At 42.4% G+C, this 25483-nt stretch overlaps 1 protein-coding gene across 15 annotated transcripts in view; it reads right to left on the bottom strand.

The window, feature by feature from the left end:
• Positions 1-25483, bottom strand: part of LOC134225970 (serine/threonine-protein phosphatase rdgC) — a 278612-nt gene that overhangs the window by 51225 nt on the left and 201904 nt on the right. For all 15 annotated transcript variants that reach the window (XM_062706446.1, XM_062706449.1, XM_062706451.1 and 12 more), the window contains 2 exons: positions 4821-5006; positions 4443-4695 (listed from right to left, as the gene is read on the bottom strand). In XM_062706446.1, the coding sequence (XP_062562430.1) occupies positions 4443-4695; positions 4821-5006 (439 nt within the window). The remainder of the gene's footprint in view (positions 1-4442; positions 4696-4820; positions 5007-25483) is intronic.

Genomic DNA, 25483 nt, shown 5'->3' with positions numbered 1-25483 from the left:
ATATTAAATTTAAACATTTTTTAGTTAATACCAATAAATTTTATTCAATTGTTTTTCCATAGCTCAATACCAAATTTTTAAAACGACTTATCTGCATTTTTTAAACAAAGATTAAAACATCGATTTGTCAAGTCTGGGAGACGAGAGCACTCCCATGCAATCCAACACCACCAACAGCTAGCCGAAGTAATTACCTATATGTTAGACACACAAGGATGTTATCGATCATTTAGTAATCTGCGTTCGATCATTTAGTAGTTTGTCTATAACTCATTCCAGAGGCTGAATTCCAAAATGTGTTATACGGTGGACTTCTGATGCGAAGGTTTTTCTATATATCTGCCTAATATATCGATGTTTAAATTATACCATTGAAGGAGTTACAGTGCTAGTTGCAGTGACTTATACTAAATGATAACAAAATTCCAATCATTCAGTATAAGCTACCGCTACTAGCTCTATAGCTCTATTATTAGTATAACTGAAACATCGAACTGTTAGGCAGAGTTGTAGAAGAACCTTTGAATTAGAAGTCCACCATACTACACATTTTGAAATCTAGCCTCTGGAATGTGTTATTGACAAACTACTAAATGATTGAACGCAGATTACTAAATGATCGAAAACATCCATGTAGTGTAGATATGTAGCCTACATGTCTTTTAATCGAAATAATGAAACTTTCATGTTACCAATCTAAGAGAAAATTAAATTTCGAACCCGAAAAATCAAACTATTTTCGGCTAAAATGTGTTTTAACGTTTTAATTATCATTTTAAAATTGACGCCCTATATCCCTTGCCGGGTGAAATAAAAAAGCATCATCCGGCCCCCATTTTGTTTACTTATACTGACTAATAATAACTAATAAAAAATAATGTTATTAACATTTAGTATAAGTTATTACAAGCTAGTGCTTTATCTCTGTTATTAGTTAAATTAAAACAACAAACTGTAGGACAGAGCTGTCGAAAAATATTCGCACCAGAAGTCCACCATAAAACACGTTTTGAAATTTAACCTCTGGAATGAGTCATCGAGAAACTAAATGATCGAACTTAGATTACTACATGATCCAAAACATGTTTGGATTGTAGAAAAGTTTGGATACATTTTCATTGACTTGCAAAAATGAAAAATTTTCTCCGAATCCTTCCGAAACTCAGATTCTCCCACATAATCCCAGTGCTATTTGAAATCTTCAAACAGATATGTTGTCACTATATGAATGTTACAATTAATTGGTCTAGCGAAGTCCAAGATTTAGGACTCATGTATAGCATGAATTAATTAACTTTCAAAAACCACACAGAAGGTATGCAAGCGAAAAGGTAGGAATAATACTAAATTAATATTTATAGAAAATCAAAACCATTTACTAAAATAATTTGTTTTATTTACAAACTAATTGTTAGACCAGCCATGTTTTACATATACTGTGCCAATATGGATTGGATTGGTGGATTCAAATTAAATATTGAAATTGATGTTGCTTCCCTGCACACCAAAACACTATGAATATTAGGTGACTTATCTGAATGAATTGACACAAAAGCACATGACGTAAACTCAATCGTATATGTTTGTCAACGTCAGATGATTTAAATATGCCACGGAACCTAAACACAGCAGCCGGTGCGTTGCCGCACGAATGCACAAGCAGCAGATGATCAGTGCAAATTGCGTATAACCTGTTATACTTCGATCACCAGTCTTTCAAGAAGTAAAGATAGCTGAGGGGTAACGTTCTAGGCTCTCACTCAGAGTGTCCTGTGATCGACGCTCGTTCGGCTCTAATTTTTTTTTTCAAAAACATATTTTCTAGTATAATACCAATGAACTTTATACAATTTTTATTTTCTATAACTCAATACCAAATTTTTAAAACGAATTCTCTGCGTTTGTAAACAAAGATTAAAACATCGATTCGTCAAATCTAAGAGGCGAGAGCACTCCCACGCAATCCAACACCACCAACAGATAGCCGAAGTCTACACCTATATATCAGGCTACATATCTACACATGTTGTTTAGTCGAAATAATTAGACTTTCGTGTTGCCAATCTAAAAGTAAATTAAATTTCGAACCTGAAAAATCCAACTATTTTCGGTTAAAATGTGTTTTAACGTTTTAACAACCATTTTAAAATTGACGTCCTATATCCCTTGCCGGGTGAAATAAAAAGGCATCATCCGGCCCTCATTTTGTTCACTCGCTTTCGTCAGGGCCATGCGGTGTGTTGGTGATGCTTCCTTCTGCGATATTCATCCGACGGCAAGCGAATGAAGCGAATGCAGTGCCGTTCGCTCCCGCCGAAATGTGCTTGCATAGCGTCCTCACGCACATCAGCTGCGCTCCCATACGCTGATTGAACGCCGCTGATCGAACTCGTATGTAGGGTATGCGAGCGCATGATAGCAAAATAATAGAAAAATGGGCCTGATTACGTTTAGTAAAGAGAAACGTTATTAATTATTGAACACATTTCTTTTCGTTAAAGGTTACCCAAATAAACACTTATAGGGCGATCATGGCCTCAGTGGAGACAATGGGTTCTTAATAATATTGTTCATCATTGCATTACTTAATGTTTGCTTTACTTGAAGCGACACGTTGTAGTTGTGCCATTATGAATACTAATTGAAAACAATAATTTCTCCAACAAATTGGCTTTCCTACCTATATATACTGCCGCCGCAAGCGTAACTGTTCCATATTTTCTTCCATGCAAAATCAATATTGGACGATTATGCTTGCGACGGCAGTATAGTGGAGCTCATTTTACCTCCAAGAAATTTAGATTAATTATTAAGACGAAATGAATCCAATTTCATTTCTAGCAAATTCAAAGTTTGTCTATTTGTTAATGCATTAAAACTATCAATTTCGAATTATCAAATATATATTTTCTTTCATTGATTCAATAATACTTCCAATATTGGTACCGTTACCCTAGCAGAGTGAACTCTGTGGCTTTGAAAAGAAATGAACACATACTAATTTGATAAATACTGTACGACTTCTGTTTACTCATACCATGTGTGTTCCGATGGTTTTGTGGTATGGCAAGCGCCTTCCACCCCAGAGGTCAGAAGTTCGAATCTAGGTGTATTCAGTTGAGAACATTTTGCTATTTTTTTATTCGCAAAAACAGTTTTTTGGCCATAACTCCAAATTGCGATGAGCTATTGATCTAATTTTCAATAGCAAACAATGGGACTGAATTCCGTGTCGACTGCAACTTGTTGCGAGCAAATCGGACAATGGGAAGTTCAAAAAAGTGTGTCTACAAAATTTGTACACATACACACATACACACACACACACATACATACATACACACATACAGACATCACCTCAATTCCTCGAGCTGAGTCGATCGGTATATAAAAATCGGCCCTCCGGGCCTCCTATCAAAATTTTGTTTTTGAAGCAATATTATAGCCTTTACGTACACTTAGTGTACGAGAAAGGCAAAAAGTTAGTGGAAACAACATCAAGTCGATTTGTCCCATGCATTGTTGAATTTCTACGCATTTTTGTTTGGCGGAGAATAAGCTCTCGCACGGCTAGCCACTTTTAGTGGTGAACAAGGCCGGCTGAATGGATCTTCATTCTAAGTGATATGACTGTGATCTTACAACATCAACCACGTGGGCAGTACAATTTCATATACTAAGCATGGGACGAGATGTGGATGTAGTAGTCATTAAATTTTCGACTGAAGAAGTCTAAAGCAGTTTTCAAGTAGCAAACGAAATACGTATCTGTTGATACAAAGTGAATATATTGGAAGTAAAAATAGTGAAGTAATTTAACCTTGTAACATTTTCCCCTAAAACGCTCAATATTAATTAATCAAAAATAAATTGCTGAAAATTTAAAATCATTTGATCTAACCCCAATTTAGATTCTTATTTGCAAAGTTGTACTCCACTATGTACTTTTATTTTTCAAAATTTTCAACAATTAAATAAAATTTATTATGTGAGTACAGCTTATAGGTGGATGTTTGAGTTTTTTAAATGTCAATCGCTGCAACTTATGAAAAATAAAAGAGCAGATTTTTTTTGCCAAAAGTGTAGGGCAACTCGCTTATACGAATGCTGCTTAAAACAACGTAGGGTTGTGTCGTATTTCAACGTGCCTGCACCATTTATATAATATTTTCTACTGCATTCACCACAGGTTGCACATTTGTATTTGCCAATAATTTATACAGATACAGAAACACAACAAACACAAGTTTTTGTTCAGAGCTGTGGAAAAATCTGGCAATAGGCAATATCCTGGCTTTCAAAGCTAATCAAAAGATAGTTCCCCCTAATAAAATTGTAATTAACATTTGAAACACACTCAATAATAAATATCAGTATAAACCCCATCAGTGTGGTTGGGGTAATTGAATTTTCAAAACCAACATACTTTGAACATCACTTACCCGTATTCTGCGTATCACGGGAGGTGAACTCCCGTTCCAGCTCCACCCGCCGTTCTCGGAGCCGTGCTGCCAGTTCCCGCAGTGCCGAGCTCTCCACCAAGCCGACGCGCTGCCGGAAGGTCAGCTTGCGTGTCTTCGATGCCGCCGCTGTGTACATCACAAAGTGGGTGTCCAGCTGGGGGTCCAGTTTGAGGTATGCCCCCTTATTGGAACCGATTTCGTAATAGTTGGAGGCGGAAAATATCGTGATGACCTAATTTGGGGACAGGGGAAAGTTTTATTAGCGCTGCATTATAACTCGCCGGGACCACCATCAGTCAGGTACGTCACCGGTTGTGGCTGCTGACGTGGTGGCCGTGCGACGTTCTTCATACATACTTTGCCGCCGTGCATGATTTCGTGTCCATCGGGTTTGCACTCGTGCGACCGCACCAGATACTGCAGCTTGTACCGTTGTAGGAACTTGTTGGTCACGTCCGGACCGAAATAGGTGCCGGCACCGCGCAGCGAATTGGGTCGACAGCCTTCGTTGTGTTGTGGATCGCTCCAGAGAATGTCGAATACCTGTGGGTGGCAGAACGATGGACTACTGTTAGAAGTGGGTGGCTTGGGGGTGGATATGAGTTCTAACACGTGTAAAGCAAACGATTCCACAAATATTGAATAACGGATATCCACTGAAGTGAGCCGTTTGTGTTTGTAGTGAACAATAGAATAAGAGTGCATTATCATGACAGGAATTCGGAATTAGAAATGCACATTTGATGGAACACATGCAATGCATTGCTGCAGCACACATACACACGATGTGTGGTTCAATAGCCTGTTATGTACACCAGCAGGCGAATACCCTTCAAACAAGTACTACTCAACCGGAGCCGGGTTCTTCACCACGTTCTGTTTACCTACTCACTGGCCACTACTGTTCAAATGTGCTTATGAACGAGCAACTGCCGCAGAGCATTCGCAAACAGAGCCCGCAATTTTCTGAAGCAACTCTCAGCTGCCTCCATAATATCCAGAAACTCGCATATAGCTCGCGCAGAACTATAACTACTTGACGCTAATAACGATAACTATGAAGAGGTAGGCACCGCACCGTCCACGGAGAGGCGGCGTAGGATGCACAGGAAAAACAACACCGGAACTGGAAATTGCAATTGACGGCCAATTGCAAACTGCTCGAGCTGGTCTGGGATTGAATTGGATGGAAGGAACTTGTGTGGAGCTTTGATGCAATAAATTGCAGTGTGCCAAACCGTTCACCGGTCGTCCACCGCTCGTATCGGCCCGGCGTTATTCAGCCGTCACCCGCGTGGAATGGAGGCGGTCAGGCGGAAGCAATTGAAAGGTGGAAAATTAATCGAAAACTGGAGCACTATGTCGATCGATTCGAGTGTAATTGACTGGCTTTGTTTCCAGTGTGGTTAAAAGAGGCGTTTGATGCTTTTTTTTCCTACAAGAAGAGGTTTGTCATATGTGGAATCTCTGTTTACGAACCTTGATTATAATGTGACAGCAATTTTCAAAGAGGTTTGAATATTTAAACGGTTCAATTTGAAATTCTATCATTGAGTCATGAGACCTGCTACTATTTGTCTGGTTTTTACTTTTTTTACTATTTAATAGGAGAAGTAAATAATTATACAATGTTTCAGACTTGGAACACATTTCTTCGCAATAAATTTAATTCATACGCTTAGAATGTAAATTTTCTCGACTCTAACAGAATGACATCGATTTTTTCTCCGTCCTATCAAACAGAACGGAAAATCCTGCTTATCTGGGAGTGTTACAACTTTCATCCACATCCTACCTATCCCGGCCACAGTTTCCATACCCATCCAAAACTTTCCACACCCGACAGAGTGAACAAAAACTTTTTATCTCCTCCAGCTGCAGGCAACCTTTCGTGGCGTTTAAGTATCTTCCATCTTCTAACTAAACAAAGTCCTGATTCTGTAAACGGATCATGTTTTCCCATCCATCCGGATTAGGGCAGACACATGCTCGGCTGCTTGACTACTTCTGCGCTCCCGTGCTCTGCATCGTCAGTGGGTTAGCTAAGCGTGCATATTACTGCTAGCGATAGCAGCGAAGTAGCGTTGTTACGCTTAACTGCCATCCAGATGGAAAGCAATTTCCCCACCTCCGACACCACATTGCTTTTGGGTGGCGATCATCGCAGCCCGTTCGGCGTGTCATCATCCTTCCATTTGTTTCTAAAGCGAGACACTACTTACTAAACGGGTTGCTGTTGGAGCAAATTCGCCTGATGGTAAAACTAAATACAATATTGGTAGGATGTTCGTTCAATATTGAAGTAAACTAGATTCGATTTATATGATCTAACGTTCTCAAGTATGTACAAGACTACATTAGAGTTGATTATTCTAACACTTATATGTACAGTGAAGCTTAATAATCCCTTATCCGTTCTGATTTTCACAGAGACGAGCATAAATTCCTTGACAGTTAAATTGCCGTTGTTATTATCGTTTAATGCAAAATTGCACGCTCTTTGTCCTGTTGTCATACCTGAAGAAGGATCGCTAGTTGCTATTCAGTACGTCCGAAAAATAAGAACGTGTCATATTAGCAGTGCTGTCATGGCAAATCATGAGCTGGTTACTCATACATTTAAAATTTTGCGCCCCTTGGAAAATCCGCCCATCAAACTTTATTGATTTGAAAATTGCGCCCCACGCCTAAATGTGAATAAATTCATTCAGGCTATCATTTCACTCCAACAACGAACTTTTTATAAAAGGCTCTTAGACCCATAGTATTGTATAGCAATCGACTCAGCTCAACAAACTGAACAAATGTCTTTACGTCCGCGTCCGTTGAACTTCGCCTGCACCCGACATTTTTTCTTTTTTTAAGTTTCGTCTCCACAAATTTAGGTATCTTCATTGAACAAACATTCTATAAAATGCTTGTTTCACACTCCTAAGCTTTACTTCATTAACAGTTTTACGCCCATGTGTTTTAGACGTTTAAAATGCTTCTGGGTAACTTCAATCGTCTAGTGGCATGTGCTAAGAAATGTCGGTTTGATTCCAACCCTAGTAAAAGATTTTTTTTCGGCATCTGAAAATTTATCACTGATCAACAAAAGTGTTACATGAGATTGCTGTCTGTTGTCTACGCCAAGACAAATTTGTTATCGTGGTGTGTCACGGTAAAATGAAAATTAATCAGGTGTACCGGCTTTAATTTTAATTTTAAATGTTCATCAATCGACCAAAACAAACTATTCACTATGAATGCCTTAGAGCAATTAAATTGTACTCCAATTGCTACTAAGGCCGCCCTCACATGACTCACAAGACCGCCCAAATCCCAATGAAGGTTTCAGAGTAACCATAATGTACTCAAATCGAATCTGTGTCTAACCTCATGGGTTTCAGACGTTCGCTGAGCTCTTTATGGATGCCTCGAATCAAACATATTGTACTAAAATTGATTCTATGTCCGCACTACAAAACTCAAAGGATCTATCAACTTACTATGAAGGCCTCAGGGTAAATCAAATCTATGTCCGCCCACTCAAGGGACTCAGATGATCACTCATTTCACAATGAAAACCTCAGGCTCAGAGTAATCAAATTGTACTCAAATCTAATCTGTGTCCGCCTTCACTATGAAAGCCTCAGCCTCCGCTCGATTCACTATGAAAGCCTCAGAGTAACCGAATTGTACTCAAATCAAATTCATGTCCACCCACATGGGACTTAGACGATCACTCATTTAACTATGAGCACCTACGAGTAACCAAATTGTAATCAAATCGAATCTGAGTCATCCCCTCATGGGACTCTAGCGAGGGCTCAAGACACTATGAACGTCTCAAGGCAACAGTTTTGAACTCAAACTCATGATGTATCCGCCCTTATGGGGCTCTGGCGAGCGCTCAATTCACTATAAACGTCTCAGAGTAACAATCTTGTACTCAAATTCATGTTGTTTTCCCCCCTTATGGGACTCTGGCAAGCGCTCAATTCACTATGAACGTCTCAGTGCAACAGATTTAGACTCAAACTTATGCTGTGTTCTCCCTCATGGGACTCTGATAAGCGCTCAAGTCACTATGAACGAATCAGAGTAACAATGCTGTGTCCGCCCTTATGGGACTCTGGGGCACTCAATTCAATAACAAATTTTCAAAACGACTTATCTGCTTTTGTAAATAAAGATTCAAACGCCGATTTGACGAATCTAATGGCACTCCCACACAAACCAACACCATAACAGATAGCCGAAGCCTTCACTTACGTGTAGATGGTGATGGTTAGCGTGGGAGTGCCATCAGATTCGTCAAATCGACGTTTGGATCTTTATTTACAAAAGCAGATAAGTCGTTATGGAAATTAGGTATTGAATTCACTATGAACGTCTCAGAGTAATAATTTTGTACCTTAATTCATGCTGTGTCCGCTCTCATGGGACTCTGGCGAGCGCTCAAGTCACTATGATCGTCTCAGTGCAACATATTTAGACTCAAACTCGTGCTGTGTTTGCCATCATGGGGCTCTGGCAAGCGCTCAAGTCACTATGAACGCCGCGCCCACGCAAAGTATCCAGTAGACTCGCCCAGGAAACAAAAAGTTGTCGAATTCCACGCCCCTCCCCCCCTTGGATTGTGTCTTATGGTAAGAATATCAATCCCTCAAAATTTCAGCTCAATCGCTTGTAGCATAAGCTGCGCATTTGATTAGATGTTTTTATGGGGCTTTGAGTCAAAATTTATAGGAAAATACACCTCCGACATTCGACATTCGATTTGGAAATTGGTTCTGATCGCTCGATTGTTGGTATGTTGCAGAACAATTTCACATACTATTGTACGATGATTATATGAACTATGCTATTTTTGAATATTCAATATAAAATGTTGGGTATTTACTCTGCCCATGATTTTATAGTTGATATTTGGAATTACTTGAAGACAAATATCGCAAATCTTAAACAATTTACCCGTAAAAACTTAAATGATGTTTGAGACATGCAACTTATCGATGTTACAATGGTTGAATTACCGTAGTAAATGCGTGTTAAGTTAGCTGGAATTTTGAAAGGTTATTACGTCAATCATGATATCATGGGCAGTACTGTTCACATTTTACATGTAATTGAATTTAAGAAAGATTTATTGGAGTCGAGCCAGCCTAGGGCTGAAAGTCTTCTTAATAAAGATACAAAAATAAAGAAACAAAAAAGGTTTTTTAAATTAACATTTCCAAAAGCAATATGATGAAATATGGTTATTATACACGGATCGATCAAACAACCTAAATTTTGAGTTGTTTTAGTTGTCTCATTCCACCCGATGATATCAGAATCAGAAAAAGTAAACCACCTAACGATAGCAGTTCGACGGGGAATTAAAAATTGGGTTGAAGGGGTTTATCTCAAACTTAGGTTTTTTGAGCCTATTCAAACCTTTCGTTAGGAGGAAACAACTTAGAATTCAGATACTTTTCTACACATGATCAAACGCAAACTCAAATCAAATACTAAAGCTCAAGCTGACCCATTCGACTGAAATTTGGCTTCCCCCAGCAACGATCTAGAATTAAGGAAATTGCACTTAATTTTGACTTGTTTGAACTTCAGTTTGGGTAGATGAATTTAATCATGTGGCAATGAGAATTATCTTAGGGGGGTCTGGCATACCACGATGGAAATTGTGCCTTTTTCGGAAGAAATGTAGAAAATATATACATGCTTGCTTGTACTGAATGTATCCGCATAACAATTTCATTGACAATTTTCATAACTTCTTTAATCAAAAATAAATTATTTTTATGAAAGAATTAGTTCAATGGCTTATGTCTCTACTCATTACTAGAGCAATCCACATTTTTTTCTAGATTTTGACCCTCCTCCTATGTCCCCAACGTGTTTTTCTTGAACAAAAACCGTACTATCACACTTCACATATTTGGTAGTTTTCAACCAAGTGAAAATGTTTTGATGCCAATTCAGGATTCTGTTAGCATTGGTTCCACGATGTATGATTAAACTTTCAACTTTTGTATCTTCAAGTCCAGAAAACCTTTTAATATTCAATTAGAGGTAGAAATTCTTTTCAAATATGATTTTCCCAACTATAAGAAGTTTCTACGAAATCGCAAAGTCCTGCTGCTAATAGCTGAGGTCTTTACAATATCACTTTTTTCTAAATTTTATCCGGGTTTCTAACAATCTACTTCTATTTATTGTGGATTAAAACTATGAGACGGTTAGTAAATGTTATTAAAAAGTAGTGTACGATTGCTGAAATAAGAAATAAATTTTAGGTTTATTAAAATAATTGAATTGATCTCACATCGGCACTGGGACCATCCCCAAGGATTCAAACAAGCGCTCATTCTACTATCGTCTTAGAGAAACCTAATTAAACTCAAAATGTTACTGTGCCCGCCCTCATGGACTCAGACGAGCGCTCAATCCACTATTATCACATGAGTGCAACCAAATTTTTTTTTTTTTCCAATTTCGTTTATTTGGTAGGCTCAGGCGTGTATAACACTTTACGGAGCCACGTTTCTTTGAGATATGTACAATCGACATAATCTTATTATTAAATTAGTAAGAGAGGGAAATAAGCCAACGTACTCGTGGTGACTCGAGGTTAGGTTTACAATGTTTAAGGATGGACGGGGATTAGGATTCGGGAATCAGGGAATCATCATAATCAAGGAATTTCAGCAGCTCATCCGGTCATTTGGCGTCGGGGACGATGTGGTGTGTCGTCGTGCTCGAAGAATGGTTCGAATGGGAGCATCTTCCGGACGGCCAGAGCTACGGCGCTCTACGGGACAGACAGACAGAGACAAAACAAAAAAAACTTTGAAGAAAAGAAAAAAACAAAAGTATTAGACTTTTATGTCAGAGGAACAAAGAAAACTATAAATGGCTTGCATATAGACCACATCACGATCCCCCAAAACACCTCTTATCTCCTGGAAGGGTTGTTTACCTCAGGCCACTAGGGTATCCAATAATTGCTCTCTGGAGACGTCGTTTTCCGAGCAGAACCAAACTACGTGATCGATGTCATCATAACCGGCTCCGCACCTACATAAGTTGCTATCGACAAGGTTTATTCTGTACAGATGTGCGTTTAGTGAATAGTGATTAGACATAAGTCTCGACATCACGCGAATGAAGCCTCGACTTAAGTCCTCACCTCTGAACCACGCTCGCCCAGAAACTTTTGGAACTATAGAAAATAGCCACCGTCCAAGTTCGTTGTGTGTCCAATTTCTTTGCCAACTTTGAAGAGTACTCTGACGGACTAATGGGAAAAACTCGTTGCTCGAGAATTGTCTATGATAAACCTCACCTTCCTGTGCGCCCACCTTTGCTAGCAAGTCTGCCTTCTCATTGCCATAGATTGAGCAGTGAGAAGGGACCCAAACAAAGGTAATCTTGAATGATCTTTCGACCAAAACACGCATCTGCTCTCTTATGTTTGTAAGAAAGTAAGATGCGTGCTTAACAGGTTTCATCGACCGGAGTGCCTCGATAGAACTAAGACTATCCGAGAAGATGAAATAATGGTCTACGGGCTGATTGGAAATTATCCCCAAAGCGAAGTTAATTGCTGCCAGCTCAGCAACATAAACCGAACACGGTTCCTGAAGTTTTCGAAAGGTGGTTGAAGTTACATTGAAAACACCGAAGCCAGTGGATCCGTTAATGCGAGAACCATCAGTGAAATATCTGTTGTTGCAATTGACATGTTCATATTTTTCTGAAAAATGGAGGAATGGAAAGATTTCGAAGATGATCTGGTATTCCTTGAATAGCATGTTTCATGGACAGATCGTATTAAATTGAGAAACTGTCATTAGTGAAGTCAACTCGAGGGGGAGTATAACATGGAAGACAAAGATCTGACGATATGTAGTTGAGATAAACTCTTAAGAATCTTGACCGATGAACCAGTTCAAGCATATTATCGAAGTTGTGTAAGACAAGTGTGTTACTTGTTCCACATTTGATGAGTATTCTTAATGAGAGCTCCAGGTAACGGTGCTTTAAAGGAGTGACTCCAGCAAGCACCTCCAGGCTCATGTTATGCGTTGAATGCATACAGCCAAGGGCAATACGCAAACAACGATATTGAATTCGTTCCAATTTAATTAGGTGACAATCAGCTGCTGAGAGGAAGCAGAAGGAGCCGTACTCTAAAACAGAGAGAATAGTCGTTCTATAGAGTTTGATGAGGTCTTCCGGGTGAGCACCCCACCATGTTCCGGAGATAGAACATAGAAAATGGATCCTTTCCGGCATTTTGTATCAAATACTCAATGTGGAGTTTCCAGGTGCATTTGGAATCAAACACGACCCCAAGGTATTTAGAAGATAAAGATTGGTTGATGTCATCATTCAACAGCTTGAGTTTCAGTTGAGCAGGGTACCGCTTCTTAGTAAACACAACCAACTGAGTTTTTTGCGGTGAAAACTCGATCCCCAAATGTCTGGCCCAAACAGTCAGATTATCCAGGGTACTTTGCAATGGTCCTTGCAAGACAGCTGCACTTGGACCTCTTAGAGAGACCACGGCATCATCTGCAAGTTGTCTGAGCGTGCATTGTCCTTCCAAACAATTGTCAATATCTTTAACATAGAAATTATAAAGCAAGGGACTTAAACATGAACCTTGGGGAAGACCCATGTAGCTATTTCTGGAAGTTGTCAGAGTGCCGAGTGTAAAATTCATTTGTTTTTCTGACAACAAATTGTACAAGAAATTATTCAAAATAACGGGTAATCCACTACTGTGCAGATTGTCTGACAGTACTTCTATGGAAACTGAATCAAAAGCGCCCTTAATATCCAAGAATACTGAAGCCAATTGCTCCTTGTGCGCAAAGGCCAGCTGTATATCTGAAGAGAGCAACGCTAGACAATCATTTGTTCCTTTACCTTTACGAAATCCAAACTGAGTATTTGAGAGTAATGCATTTTGTTCAACCCAATGGTCGATTCTTGAAAGGATCATTTTTTCCAATAATTTTCTCATGCATGAAAGCATGGCAATCGGTCGGTAGGAATTGTAATCAGACGCTGGTTTCCAGGGCTGAATAGCTATTACTTTGACCTGTCGCCATTCTGGTGGTACGATGTTGTACTCCATGAAACAGTTGTACAGGTCAAGTAACCGTCTTTTTGCGATATCTGGGAGATTTTTAAGAAGATTGAATTTGATGTTATCGCATCCCGGAGCAGAGTTATTCGATGAAAGAAGAGACATAGAAAGTTCCAGCATTGTGAATGGTCCACCCAAAGAACCGGGATCAGTGACTGATTCTCGAAATAGCGGTTCTGCTGGTACGGAATCTGGACAGACCTTTTTTGCGAAATTGAATATCCATCGATTGGAGTATTCTTCACTCTCGTTGGTGGAAATGCGGTTCCGCATGTTGCGGGCCGTTTTCCAAAGTGTTGTCATTGAGGTTTCTCGCGATAGTCCCTCGACAAAACGTCGCCAGTAGCTACGTTTTTAGCCTTGAGAAGATTTTTGAGCTTTCTTTCAAGCCTCAAATACTCTTCAAAAAGCTCGGACCTTCCGTGTTTACGAAAGGCCTTGAAGGCATCAGATTTCTCAGAATACAACTTAGTACATTCATCATCCCATCCAGGAGTGGCTGGTCTTCTTATGACAGATGTACTTGGAACGCGTCGTTTCTGAGCTTCCAGTGCGCTTTTTTGAATCAATTCGGTAAGAATTCGATACTCATCCAGTGGCGGAAGAATATCAGTTGATTCAATACCAATTTTTACCGCCGATGCAAATTTTTGCCAGTCAATGTTCTTCGTGAGATCGAAAGGAACATTAACTGGCTCAGATTCTTGATAGCCACTTTTAATGGTGGTGGCTATCGGCATATGGTCACTACCGTGGGGATCTTGGATAACCTTCCACGTGCAATCTAACGATAGTGAATTAGAACATAAAGACAGATCAATACAGCTTTGTTGACCATTTGGTCCTATTCGAGTTACTTCACCAGTGTTCAAAATATTCAAATTGAAATCGTCACACAAATCATAGAAAATAGGCGCTCTATAATCGTCATACGTTTCGCCCCAGCCAATACCATGTGCGTTCATATCACCCAATATCAATACTGGAGATGATAGAAGGGAGACTGCGCTCCAAAAATGTCGACGATTAATAGAGGTATTTGGAGGAATGTACACTGAAGCTATGCAAAGGTCTTTATTCTTCACATTTACTTGGCATGCGACGATTTCTAAGCCGGGAACAGTCGGAATGGGAATTCTGTAGAAGGAGTAGCATTTTTTGATCCCCAAAAGAACGCCACCATAATGATCATCCAGATCTTGGCGAATAATGTTAAAATCGTGGAAGTTGATTTCATCTTCAGAAGAAAGCCATGTTTCACAGAGAGCAAATACATCGCAATCGGAATTGCGAATCAAAACTTGAACACGTCCAATTTATTTTTAGACTATGACAGTTCCACTGCAGCACAGTGATTGTATCTTGTATGGCCGTATTATCCATCGAAAGATACAATTTCTGCAAGAAGGGGCCATGAAACAGTCAATTGCTTCAGATAACTTTCTACTGTTGGAATAAAGAGGTCAATGATTGGCCTCAATGAATCCGGAATATTGAAAAGATTCAAAAAGCGGTCCACGAGGTCCTTAAAGGATATCAATCCTCGCTTGGGCGAGATTCTCTTTTCGGAAGTGCGAGTAGCATTTTCGTTTTCATTGATATTCCTAGCCGGATGTTTCTTAGGAACATCGGTTTTAGGCAATGGCGGGAATGTCTTAGAGCAGCAAGGATCTGCAGTGAAGACTGGTTGCTTCGGGATTTTAAATAATCCCCCATTACCTTCAGATTTTGCCAAGCCTTTATGGATGACTTTTGATTTCTTTCGGCGCGATCCTGGGAAGACGGTTGCTTCCTCTTTTCGGGCGCGTGTACCTCGAAGAATCATCCATATCGGCTGCGTCAGAGTCCGATTCATCAATGGAGATGGAATCATAATAGTCACTTACTTGAACGGCAGCTGAAAAAGCAGTCTTTGCGGTGGCAGTGGCGGATGTGTCTTGCGCTTTAACCATTTCCGCATAAGACTGCTTGGAGCGCTGTACCAACGAGCGCTTCACTGTTTGAGTGCGTCTTTTGTACACCGGGCAATCTTGCAAACCATGGGCAGGATCCAAACCACAATAAGCACATTTTGTGACTTGTTGCTGGCAGGTATCCTCCCGATGTCTTTGGAAACATTTACCACAAAGTGGTTTGTTGTCACAAAACTCGGCAGTGTGACCTAATTGTTTGCAGTTGGTACAATTAAATACCCTTGGTACAAACAAACGCACCGGAAACAACATATTCTCGATATCTACATATTTTGGGAGCATCGAACCGGCGAACGTCACCCGAAGCGAGCCTGACTTAGCATATACCTTTTTACCGTCTACTGTGGTTGCTGAATGCAATTCCTTGCAGTCCAGGATATCCACGGTAGATTGCAGGGCATTCTTTAAGCGACCTGTCCCTGCAAGCACATCCTTGCAAGTTAAGCTCGCTGTGGTGATCACACCTTCAATTTCGACCTCCCGCGAGGGGACATAAACTAAATATTCAATATTGTACGCCCTGTCGCCAGCAATTTCATTCGCCACCTGGTATGTAGGTGCGGTGATGCGTAGCTTGTTTCTGTTGATTTGACTGAATTCAAGCTTCGTAAAACGACGCGTCAAGTCTCGTTTGATGCCGAGAAAATCTAGGCTTTTCGCTTTCTGCCGAAAGTAAACAACCCAAGGGCCAGGCGAAGATGCCTGGTAAAACCGTATGCGAACCTCTTTGGTGGCTCACCACCTCCCATAGTCTCTGCTTCCATTCTCACCCCGAGAGGTGGAAGGACAATTCTGTCTTATACTAACTTAAAACTATTAGCAAATCAGAAAAAAAAAATAATGAGAAAAAAACTAATTCAATTGATTTCAATCAGTCCCGCTCCAAAAGGGAGAACAATAAAACAAAATCTGCCACTTATCTGTGCTGCTGCTGTAGGTAGCAGCAGAAACAATAGCCTGCTTTACTGGCGTCGCCAGAAGCAGCTACTTCGCTCGCCGACAGTGATCGCCTTGGATCCGTAGGTAGGCACCACACAATAGACTCGCACTACCGAACAACACCCGCGATGAGACACAGCACACACGTCTGGCTCGTTCGAACTATCGGCACGGAATGAGTGCAACCAAATTGATCTCATATTGACACTGTGACCGCCCCCAAGGATTCAAACGAGCGCTCAATCTGCTATCTCCTTAGAGAAAATAAAAAGGAACTCAAAATACTACTGTGCCCCCCTTTATGGACTCAGACGAGCGCTCAATCCACTATCATCACATAAATGCAACCAAATTGAACTCATATCGACACTGCACTCGCCCTCATTGACTCAGACGAGCGCTCAATCCACTATTATCACATAAGTGTAAACAAATTGATCACATATCGACACTGCGACCGCCCCCAAGGATTCAAATGAGCGCTCATTCTACTATCTTCTAAGAGAAACCGAATTGAACTCAAAATGCTACTGTGCCCGCCCTCATGGACTTAGACGTACGCTCAATCTACTATCATCACATAAGTACAACCAAATTGATCTCATATCGACACTGCGACCGCCCCAAAGGATTCAAACGAGCACTCATTCTACTATCTTCTTAGAGAAACCATATTAAACTCAAAATGCTACTGTGCCCGCCCTCATGGACTCAGACGAGCAGTACAACCAAACTGATCTTATATCGACACTGCGACCGCCCCAAGAATTCAAACGAGCGCTCAATCTGCTATCTCCTTAGAGAAACCAAATTGAACTCAAAATACTACTGTGCCCGCTCTCATGGACTCAGACGAGCGCTCAATCCACTATCATCACATAAGTGCAACCAAATTGAACTCATATCGACACTGCGCTCGCCCTCATTGACTCAGACGAGCGCTCAATCCACTATCATCACATAAGTGCAACCAAATTGATCTCATATCGACACAGTACCCACCCTCATGGACTCAGACGAGCGCTCAATCCACTATCATCACATTAGTGCAACCAAATTGATCTCATATCGACACTGCGCCCGCCTTCATTGACTCAGGCGAGCGCTCAATCCACTATCATCACATAAGTGCAACCAAATTGAACTCATATCGACACAGCGCACACCCTCATGGACTCAGACGAGCGCTCAATCCACTATCATCACATAAGTGCAACCAAATTGATCTCATATCGACACTGCGCCCGCCCTCATTGACTCAGACGTGCGCTCAATCCACTATCAACACATAAGTTTAACCAAATTGTTTTCATGTCGACACTGCGACCGCCCCAAGGATTCAAACGAGCGCTCATTCTACGATCTCCTTGAAGAAACCTAATTGAACTCAAAATGCTACTGTGCCCGCCCTCATGGACTCAGACGAACGCTCAATCCACTATCATCACATGAGTGCAACCAAATTGAACTCATATCGACACTGCGCCCGCCCTCATTGACTCGGTCGTGCGCTCAATGCACTATCATCATATGAGTGCAATCAAATTGAACTCATATCGACACTGCGACCGCCTCAAGGATTCAAACGAGCGCTCATTTTACTATCTCCTTAGAGAAACCTAATTGTACTCAAAATGCTACTGTGCCCACCCTCATGGACTCAAACGAGCTCTCAATCCACTATCATCACATAAGTGCAACCAAATTGAACTCATATCGACACTGCGCCCGCCTTCATTGACTAAGACGAGCGCTCAATCCACTATCATCACATAAGTGCAACCAAATTGAAGTCATATCGACACAGCGCACACCCTCATGGACTCAGGCGCGCACTCAATCCACTATCATCACATAAGTGCATTCAAATTGAACTCATATTGATACTGCGCCCGCTATAATTGACTCAGACGAGAGCTCAATCCACCATCATCACATAAGTGCAACCAAATTGAACTCATATCGACACTGCGCCCACCCTCATTGACTCAGACGACCTCTCAATCCACTATCATCACATAAGTGGAACCAAATTGAACTCATATCGATACTGCGCCCACCCTCATTGGCTCAGACGAGCGCTCAATCCACTATCATCACATAAGTGCAACCAAATTGAAATCATATCGACACTGCGCCCGCCCTCATTGACTCAGACGAGCGCTCAATCCACTATCGACACAAAAGTGCAACCAAATTGTTCTCATATCGGTACTGCGACCGCCCCAAGGATTTAAACGAGTGCTCATGCTACTATCGCCTTAAAGAAACCTAATTGAACTCAAAATGCTACTGTGCCCCCCCTCATTGACTCAGACGAGCGCTCAATCTACTATCATCACATGAGTGCAACCAAATTGAACTCATATCGACACAGCGCCCGCCCTCATTGACTCAGACGTGCGCTCAATGTACTATCATCACATAAGTGCAACAAAATTGAACTCATATCGACATTGCGCCCGATCTCATTGACTCAGACGAGCGCTCAATCCACTATCATCACATAAGTGCAACCAAATTGAACTCATATCGACACTGCGCCCACCCTCATTGACTCAGACGAGCGCTCAATCCACTATCATCACATAAGTGCAACCAAATTGAACTCAAATCGATACTGCGACCGCTCCCAAGGATTAAAACGAGCGCTCATTCTATAACCTCATTGGAGAAACCTAATTGAATTCAGAATGCTACTGCGCCCACCCTCATGGACTCAGACGAGCGCTCAAACCACTATCATCACATAAGTGCAACCAAATTGAGCTCATATCGACACTGCGCCCGCCCTCATTGACTCAGACGAGCGCTCAATCCACTATCATCACATAAGTGCAACCAAATTGAAGTCATTTCGACACTGCGCCCACCCTCATTGATTCAGACGAGCGCTCAATCCACTATCATCACATAAGTGCAACCAAATTGAACTCATATCGATACTGCGCCCACCCTCATTGACTCAGACGAGCACTCAATCCACTATCATCACATAAGTGCAACCAAATTGAACTCATATCGACACTGCGCCCGCCCTCATTGACTCAGACGAGCACTCAATCAACTATCATCTCATAAGTGCAACCAAATTGAACTCATATCGACACTGCGCCCGCCCTCATTGACTCAGACGAGCGCTCAATCCACTAACATAACAAAAGTGCAACCAAATTGAACTCATATCGACACCGCGACCGCCCCAAGGATTAAAACGAGAGCTCATTCTATAACCTCATTGGAGAAACCTAATTGAATTCAGAATGCTACTGCGCCCACCCTCATGGACTCAGACGAGCGCTCAAAACACTATCATCACATAAGTGCAACCAAATTGAACTCAAATCGACACTGCGCCCACCCTCATTGACTCAGACGAGCGCTCAATCCACTATTATCACATAAGTGTAACCAAATTGAACTCATATCGATACTGCGCCCGCCCTCATTGACTCAGACGAGCGCTCAATCCACTATCATCACATAAGTGCAACCAAATTGAACTCATATCGATACTGCGCCCGCCCTCATTGACTCAGACGAGTGCTCAATCCACTATCAACACACAAGTGCAACCAAATTGAACTCATATCGATACTGCGCCCACCCTCATTGACTCAGACGAGCGCTCAATCCACTATCATCACATAAGTGCAACCAAATTGAACTCATATCGATACTGCACCCGCCCTCATTGACTCAGACGTGCGCTCAATCCACTATCATCACATAAGTGCAACCACATTGAACTTATATCGACACTGCGCCCGCCCTCATTGACTCAGACGAGCGCTCAATCCACTATCATCACATAAGTGCAACCAAATTGAACTCATGTCGATACTGCGCCCGCCCTCATTGACTCAGACGAGCGCTCAATCCACTATCATCACATAAGTGCAACCAAATTGAACTCATATCGACACTGCGCCCGCCCTTATTGACTCAGACGAGCGCTCAATCAACTATCATCACATAAATGCAACCAAATTGAACTCATATCGATACTGCGCCCGCCCTCATTGACTCAGACGAGTGCTCAATCCACTATCATCACATACAGGGAACCAAATTGAACTCATATCGATACTGCGCCCGCCCTCATTGACTCAGACGAGCGCTCAATCCACTATCACCACAAAAGTGCAACCAAATTGAACTCATATCGACACTGCTCCCGCCCTCATTGACTCAGACGAGCGCTCAATCCACTATCATCACATAAGTGCAACCAAATTGAACTCATGTCGATACTGCGCCCGCCCTCATTGACTCAGACGAGCGCTCAATCCACTATCATCACATAAGTGCAACCAAATTGAACTCATATCGACACTGCGCCCGCCCTTATTGACTCAGACGAGCGCTCAATCAACTATCATCACTTAAATGCAACCAAATTGAACTCATATCGATACTGCGCCCGCCCTCATTGACTCAAACGCGCGCTCAATCCACTCTCACCACATACCGGGAACCAAATTGAACTCATATCGAGACTGCGCCCGCCCTCATTGACTCAGACGAGCGCTCAATCCACTATCATCACATAAGTGCAACTAATTTGAACTCATATCGATACTGCGCCCACCCTCATTGACTCAGACGAGCACTCAATCCACTATCATCACATAAGTGCAACGAAATTGAACTCATATCGATACTGCGCCCGCCCTCATTGACTCAGACGAGCGCTCAATCCACTATCATCACATAAGTGCAGCCAAATTGAACTCATATCGACACTGCGACCGCCCCCAAGGATTAAAACGAGCGCTCATACTATAACCTCATTAGAGAAACCTAATTGAATTCAGAATGCTACCGCGCCCACCCTCATGGACTCAGACGAGCGCTCAAACCACTATCATCACATAAGTGCAACCAAATTGAACTCATATCGACACTGCACCCGCCCTCATTGACTCAGACGAGCGCTCAATCCACTATCATCACATAAGTGCAACCAAATTGAACTCATATCGATACTGCGCCCGCCCTCATTGACTCAGACGAGCGCTCAATCCACTAACATAACAAAAGTGCAACCAAATTGAACTCATATCGACACTGCGACCGCCCCCAAGGATTAAAACGAGCGCTCATTCTATAACCTCATTGAAGAAACCTGATTGAATTCAGAATGCTACTGCGCCCACCCTCATGGACTCAGACGAGCACTCAATCCACTATCATCACATAAGTGCAACCAAATTGAACTCATATCGACACTGCGCCCACCCTCATTGACTCAGACGAGCGCTCAATCCACTATCATCACATAAGTGCAACCAAATTGAACTCATATCGATACTGCGCCCACCCTCATTGACTCAGACGAGCGCTCAATCTACTCTCATCACATAAGTGCAACCAAATTGAACTCATATCGATACTGCACCCGCCCTCATTGACTCAGACGAGCGCTCAATCCACTATCATCACATAAGTGCAACCAAATTGAACTCATATCGATACTGCGCCCGCCCTCATTGACTCAGACGAGCGCTCAATCCACTATCAACACACAAGTGCAACCAAATTGAACTCATATCGATACTGCGCCCACCCTCATTGACTCAGACGAGCGCTCAATCCACTCTCATCACATAAGTGCAACCAAATTGAACTCATATCGATACTGCACCCGCCCTCATTGACTCAGACGAGCGCTCAATCCACTATCATCACATAAGTGCAACCACATTGAACTTATATCGACACTGCGCCTGCCCTCATTGACTCAGACGAGCGCTCAATCCACTATCATCACATAAGTGCAACCAAATTGAACTCATATCGATACTGCGCCCGCCCTCATTGACTCAGACGAGCGCTCAATCCACTATCATCACATAAGAGCAACCAAACTGAACTCATATCGACACTGCGCCCGCCATCATTGACTCAGACGAGCGCTCAATCCACTATCATCACATAAGTGCAACCAAATTTAACTCATATCGATACTGCGCCCGCCCTCATTGACTCAGACGAGTGCTCAATCCACTATCATCACATAAGTGCAACCAAATTGAACTCATATCGACACTGCGCCCGCCCTCATTGACTCAGACGAGCGCTCAATCCACTATCTTCACATAAGTGCAACCAAATTGAACTCATATCGATACTGCGCCCACCCTCATTGACTCAGACGAGCGTTCAATCCACTATCATCACATAAGTGCAACCAAATTGAACTCATATCGATACTGCGCCCGCCCTTATTGACTCAGACGAGCGCTCAATCCACTATCATCACATAAGTGCAACCAAATTGAACTCATATCGATACTGCGCCCGCCCTCATTGACTCAGACGAGCGCTCAATCCACTATCATCACATAAGTGCAACCAAATTGAACTCATATCGACACTGCGACCGCCCCAAGGATTCATACGAGCGCTCATACTATAACCTTATTAGAGAAACCTAATTGAATTCAGAATGCTACTGCGCCCACCCTCATGGACTCAGACGAGCGCTCAAATCACTATCATCACATAAGTGCAACCAAATTGAACTCATATCGATACTGCGCCCGCCCCCATTGACTCAGTTGAGCACTCAAGCCACTATCAACACATAAGTGCAACCAAATTGAACTCCTATCGATACTGCGCCCACCCTCATTGACTCAGACGAGCGCTCAATCCACTATCATCACATAAGTGCAACCAAATTGAAGTCATATCGACACTGCGCCCGCCCTCATTGACTCAGACGTGCGCTCAATCCACTATCAACACATAAGTGCAACCAAATTGAACTCATATCGATACGCGCCCATCCTCATTGACTCAGACGAGCGCTCAATCCACTATCATCACATAAGTGCAACCAAATTGGTCTCATATCGACACTGCGACCGCCCCCAAGGATTAAAACGAGCGCTCATTCTATAATCTCATTAGAGAAACCTAATTGAACTCAGAATGCTACTGCGCCCACCCTCATGGACTCAGACGAGCGCTCAATTCACTATCATCACATGAGTTCAACCATATTGAACTCATATCGACACTGCACCCGTCGGCAGACGAGCGCTCATTCTACTATCTCGTTAAAACAATCAAATTGAGCTCAGAATGCTACTGCGCCCCCCTCATGGACTCAGACGAGCGCTCAATCCACTATCATCACATAAGTGCAACCAAATTGAAGTCATATCGACACTGCGCCCGCCCTCATTGACTCAGACGAGCGCTCAATCCACTATCAACACATAAGTGCAACCAAATTGAACTCATATCGATACTGCGCCCACCCTCATTGACTCAGACGAGCGCTCAATCCACTCTCATCACATAAGTGCAACCAAATTGAACTCATATCGATACTGCACCCGCCCTCATTGACTCAGACGAGCGCTCAATCCACTATCATCACATAAGTGCAACCACATTGAACTTATATCGACACTGCGCCTGCCCTCATTGACTCAGACGAGCGCTCAATCCACTATCATCACATAAGTGCAACCAAATTGAACTCATATCGACACTGCGCCCGCCCTCATTGACTCAGACGAGCGCTCAATCCACTATCACCACAAAAGTGCAACCAAATTGAACTCATATCGACACTGCGCCCTTCCTCATTGACTCAGACGAGCGCCCAATCCACTATCATCACATAAGTGCAACCAAATTGAACTCATATCGATACTGCGCCCGCCCTCATTGCCTCAGACGAGCGCTCAATCCACTATCATCACATAAGTGCAACCAAATTGAACTCATATCGACACTCCGCCCCTCCTCATTGCCTCAGCCCAGTGCTTAATCCACTATCATCACATAAATGCAACCAAATTGAACTCATATCGATACTGCGCCCGCCCTCATTGACTCAGACGAGTGCTCAATCCACTATCATCACATAAGTGCAACCAAATTGAACTCATATCGATACTGCGCCCACCCTCATTGACTCAGATTCGATCCACTATCATCACATAAGTGCAACCAAATTGAACTCATATCGATGCTGCGCCCACCCTCATTGACTCAGACGAGCACTCAATCCACTATCATCACATAAGTGCAACCAAATTGAACTCATATCGACACTGCGCCCGCCCTCATTGACTCAGACGAGCGCTCAATCCACTATCATCACATAAATGCAACCAAATTGAACTCATATCGATACTGCGCCCGCCCTCATTGACTCAGACGAGTGCTCAATCCACTATCATCACATAAGTGCAACCAAATTGAACTCATATCGATACTGCGCCCACCCTCATTGACTCAGACGAGCGCTCAATCCACTATCATCACATAAGTGCAACCAAATTGAACTCATATCGATACTGCGCCCGCCCTTATTGACTCAGACGAGCGCTCAATCCACTATCATCACATAAGTGCAACCAAATTGAACTCATATCGATACTGCGCCCGCCCTCATTGACTCAGACGAGCGCTCAATCCACTATCATCACATAAGTGCAGCCAAATTGAACTCATATCGACACTGCGACCGCCCCCAAGGATTAAAACGAGCGCTCATACTATAACCTCATTAGAGAAACCTAATTGAATTCAGAATGCTACGGCGCCCACCCTCATGGACTCAGACGAGCGCTCAAACCACTATCATCACATAAGTGCAACCAAATTGAACTCTTAGCGATACTGCGCCCGCCCCCATTGACTCAGACGAGCACTCAATCCACTATCAACACATAAGTGCAACCAAATTGAACTCATATCGATACTGCGCCCACCCTCATTGACTCAGACGAGCGCTCAATCCACTATCATCACATAAGTGCAACCAAATTGAAGTCATATCGACACTGCGCCCGCCCTCATTGACTCAGACGTGCGCTCAATCCACTATCAACACATAAGTGCAACCAAATTGAACTCATATCGATACTGCGCCCATCCTCATTAACTCAGACGAGCGCTCAATCCGCTATCATCACATAAGTGCAACCAAATTGGTC

This window comes from Armigeres subalbatus, chromosome 3, assembly GCF_024139115.2.
Source record: "Armigeres subalbatus isolate Guangzhou_Male chromosome 3, GZ_Asu_2, whole genome shotgun sequence".
NCBI classification, from domain to species: domain Eukaryota; kingdom Metazoa; phylum Arthropoda; class Insecta; order Diptera; family Culicidae; genus Armigeres; species Armigeres subalbatus.
The sequence above is the reverse complement of the archived record's forward strand: the minus strand, read 5'-3'. Positions and strand labels throughout refer to the sequence as shown.